Here is a 4,551-nt window from a genome sequence, read left to right on the forward strand (position 1 = left end):
ATGTTTCCAAATATCTGGCGTCTGTACTCATCCCTTTAGTTGGCAGCTCAGAACACCACATACAGAACACCATGGACTTTGTGGACAAGGTGAGGGATGTCATCATGGAGACTGATGAAACAATGGTCTCTTTTGATGTCACATCACTCTTTACGTGCATTCCTGTTGATGATGCAGTAGAGGTGGTCAGTTTAAGATTAAAATCAGACACCACTCTGAGCAGCAGGACCACGCTTTCCACAGAACAACTGTGTCAACTCTTGAAACTGTGCCTGTAGTCAACCTACTTCACATATGGGGAGCAATATTATAGGCAGAAACATGGGTGTGCTATGGGGTCTCCAGTTTCTCCTATTGTTGCCAACCTGTACATGGAGGAGGTAGAAAAGAGAGCCTTGACATCCTTTTCAGGGACACCACCAAGTCATTGGTTCAGGTATGTTGATGACACCTGGGTTAAAATTAAATCTCAGGAAGTCCAACATTTTACTGACCACATCAACTCTGTGGATAAATACATCAAGTTCACATGAGAAGATGTAAAAAAATGGCAGGTTGGCTTTCTTGGACTGTGAGGTCTCAGTCTCTGATAGAGGACATTTGCAAACTGAGGTGTACCACAAACCCACCCACACAGACCAGTATTTGCAGTTTGACTCCCATCACCCTTTGGAGCACAAGTTAGGAGTCATCAGGACTCTGTACCACAGAGCAGACAGCGTCCCCACTATCTCAGGAGCCAGGTAGAAGGAGAAATCCCACACAAGACAGGCTCTAGAGCAATGTGGATATCCTAACTGGGCCTTCCTAAAAGCAGAGAAGAAACCCAAACAGGACTCCAGTCAGCCAACAGGTGAAAAGGAGGAACCCAGACCCAGACCAGTGGTCATTCCATATGTTGAGGGAGTATCAGAGAAACAGAGACGTTTATTTTCTAAACACAACGTCCCAGTGGCTTTTAAACCCCAAAATACATTACGGCAAAGACTGGTTCATACCAAAGATCCAGTCCCCCGGCACAAACAGAGTAATATTGTGTATGCTGTTCAGTGTCAGGAGGGTGATCAGTCTTACATAGGGGAAACTAAGCCACTGGCCAAAAGGATGGACCAGCACAGAAGATCAACATCATCAGGCCAGGACTCTGCGGTCTACACTCATCTCCAGGCCAGCGGTCACTCATTCAGGGATGAAGATGTTCACATCCTGGATAGAGAGGAACAATGGTTTGAGAGAGAAGTAAAGGAGGCCATCTTTGTGAAAAGAAATTGTCCATCATTAAACAGGGGTGGAGGCCTCCGAGTCCAACTGTCCCCCTCTTACAATGCTGCTATTGCTAGTATCACTCAGCCCTCTGTGAATAGTAAACAGCCATCAGTGTGCTAATAATCCATCGTTAGGCTCATGGTCCTTCTTGATCATGTGATCAGCTGGTTTTGGTTGTCAGCAGCAAACTGGTTGATCCACTCTGAGAAGGTGCTATTTAAGAGACTGAGCTGAATACAGCACCTCAGACTGAGGAAGTCTTTTGGATGAAAGATGAAACGTTTCTACATTTTTTGTTGTTTTGCTTTGTTTAGTTTTTTTCAATGTCCAGAGGACCAGATATAACTTTTTTAGATTTTTCTACCTGGATTATTGAGCATGCATCACGTCATCTGTATCCTTTTCCTTTGGAAATCTCGTCTCTGTTGTTACCTGCTGACCCATCCATAATCAAAACAGGTAATTGAATTGGACCATTCATTTATTTACTTGTTTTTTTCTGGATGTACTGCATTTTATTAGTTGGCATCACCCACGTTAAACTCTACTGGAATAATTTGAAATAAAATGGATCATTACTTGGATTTACTTATAGTAGAACTTGAAAGGTGGGTTTATTTGGAGCAACATAGGTCTTAAATTGAGTGGAGCACTTATGTGGCGTTAGCTTTAAATTTGTTAATTTCTTCTCATTTTTCTCATGCTTGAGACAAATTATTTTGTATGATTTACTTAAATGTGAATGATTTGTTCATTTTAAAGCAATTTTTGTATTATACCTATTTCCTTTCTCTCACCAATCAGAATGATCAGGCGCTGGTTTTCTTGCGGGAGACGCTGGTACAAAGCCACCTCCTCGTAGGGGGAGGACAGAGCGTTGTTGACAGGAGAGCAGGACGTGCAGGATTGACGTCTTTTCTTGTAAGACGTCCTCCTCCAGAGACGGAAACTCCGACTGAAACCAGCTGATAATGGTCAACAATATTATTTTAAATATATACACGTAACTAGACCAAACTACCACACTTTATTTAGACAGGTTAATCCCATCGAACCTCGGGGACTCATTTGCAAAAGTGACTGAAATTATGTCTGGATTAACCTCTCTGAAATTTAGGAAATTTGAGCTGTTTTAAAATGAAAGTAATCCACTTTGTTCTGGCTATATTTGAACGAGCTGTTAGCTCATTAGTTTTATTTTTCTTTCTTTCTTTTATAGAATTCTTCTCCAAAATAATAGGGTTCAAAGAGCTATATGCAAAAAACAAGATTTTAGCTCTTCATAATCCTATCACAGAAACCTACTGTAAAATGTATAAAATGTCCAGTCTAAATATTTAACACTAGAAGTCCCAGAGAAGGGTCATTTAACATTTCTACCTTTGGAACCCAGAGACGGGTCGAGTGACCTGAAGGATTTTAGCTAACATCCTATAATAAGCTGTTAACAGGCGCTTTTGTTTTGTAAATAAGGCCATTACTGGTGCACCACAGGAGGGGGCACGCTTAACTCCCAACTAACTGTTTTCCATTGAGTTTAGCCATTTAGTTTCTAGTTAGTTATATTCAGTTTATTGTATTTTATAATATGAAGATTTTTTATATATATATTGGTGGCACGTTGTTGCACATTTTGAACAAATTGAAGTCGATTTACCGTTTATTTTTCAATTGGTTTGGCTCATTTCTTGAAACCGAGATGACATTCTCAAAACACCATGTGAAACACAACTCAAGAGACTTTGCATTTTGAGGTTACTGACAATTTGTATGAAACACATATTTTGCTTTGATATATATAGTATTTAGCTTAGTTTTGAGCAAAAAAGCACAGACCATAAGCAATTGTGTGTAAGTCAAGAGGACTAAAACTTCAGCATGAGAAATATAAAAAACAACAACCGTTATTTGTTTCCATGCTTTTTATTTTTGTCATAAAAATACCAGGGATAAAACAATTCTACACATATTTAATGTGTAACATATTTACACATACAGTCCATCTGCACTGTCGAAACATACCTGGCACTGCCAGGGTATGTCCCTGGTACATTTGCCACATGTGTATTTGTAGCAGTTGATGCATCTCACAGTTGCACAATTGTTCGTGCATCGATGTTTGATCTGACACTTTGCCCTTTTGCCAGGGCTGGGTGTGGAAGGTTGTTGCTGAAGCAGTTTCTCCTTGCGTGCCTTCTTCTCACAATTAATTTGGTTATTTTTTTCTAAACTGTCATTTTGAACCCACTTCTCTTTTTTCTGAAAGAAAAACATTACTAAAATCTTTTAGAAAAACTTTTGCATATATCTTGAAACAGATTGTATGTTTTGCAAACTTTTGTTTTGTTTTGTTCATTTGGCAAAATGACCTGGATAATGCATCTCTCCCAAAACACTTCATGTATGCTTCAAAACAAAATATGTGTTTCATACAAATTGTCAGTAACCTCAAAATGCAAAGTCTCTTGAGTTGTGTTTCACATGGTGTTTTGAGAATGTCATCTCGGTTTCAAGAAATGAGCCAAACCAATTGAAAAATAAACGGTATATCAACTTCAATTTGTTCAAAATGTGCACCAACGTGCCACCAAGAGATATAAGTTCAAAATATAACCAGTTGATTTCGCATCTGTTTGGAATATTAGACGGACGTTTGTGTGAGTTCAGCTTATCTCTCCCCTGCTGATTCCTAAGGCAATGGCCACATTTACAAATGAAAGGATGCTAATTGGAGCCATCAGAGTTGTCCGGTTTGGAGCACTACTTTGACTAAGGCTGCGCTTTTTTGCGCAAGTGAACCTGGCTTCTAAATCCCCCGCTCCCTGGATTGGACATTGGAATGCAGTCTGGTGACGTGGGTGTGTCTGAGTTACTTGTGTGCATATTTAAAACAAATGGCAGTTAATGGCCCGCAAATTGTTGAGGAGAAGGAGGGGGTTTGTCCTCAGGATCTTGAAAATCTAGTCACTCTAGTGCTAAGGGTCTTTTGACCCTTTTTCAGGACTTCTGGGGGGAGGTCGAAATTCCTGGGACTTCTAGTGTTAATTCCATCAATGCACACAAAAATAATGATTCCCTTCTGTTAAATTTGTGGACAGACAAATTTAGAGATTAAAATATACAACAATGTTAATATAAAATGGGTCTTACCCAAATAGAATCCATCAGTAATGTCATAGTCAAGCTCATCTGAAGAAAAGAAACACGTAACTTGTTTTATTTTCTCATCAGTAAAAATAAAAAGTTTAGAGTCCAAACACAACAATAAATAATATATAAATAAAT

At 39.2% G+C, this 4,551-nt stretch overlaps 1 protein-coding gene across 1 annotated transcript in view; it reads right to left on the reverse strand.

Moving 5' to 3' along the window:
• The window catches only part of LOC119419352 (MAGUK p55 subfamily member 4-like), a 110,552-nt gene that overhangs the window by 28,296 nt on the left and 77,705 nt on the right, over positions 1–4,551 (reverse strand). Inside the window, exons 14-15 of the mRNA XM_037686660.1 lie at positions 4,417–4,455; positions 2,064–2,231 (exon numbers count right to left, since the gene is read on the reverse strand). Coding sequence (XP_037542588.1) covers positions 2,064–2,231; positions 4,417–4,455 — 207 coding nt within the window. The remainder of the gene's footprint in view (positions 1–2,063; positions 2,232–4,416; positions 4,456–4,551) is intronic.

The sequence above is a fragment of the Nematolebias whitei genome, chromosome 13, assembly GCF_014905685.2.
Source record: "Nematolebias whitei isolate Nwh7 chromosome 13, NemWhi1, whole genome shotgun sequence".
In the NCBI taxonomy this organism is placed as follows: domain Eukaryota; kingdom Metazoa; phylum Chordata; class Actinopteri; order Cyprinodontiformes; family Rivulidae; genus Nematolebias; species Nematolebias whitei.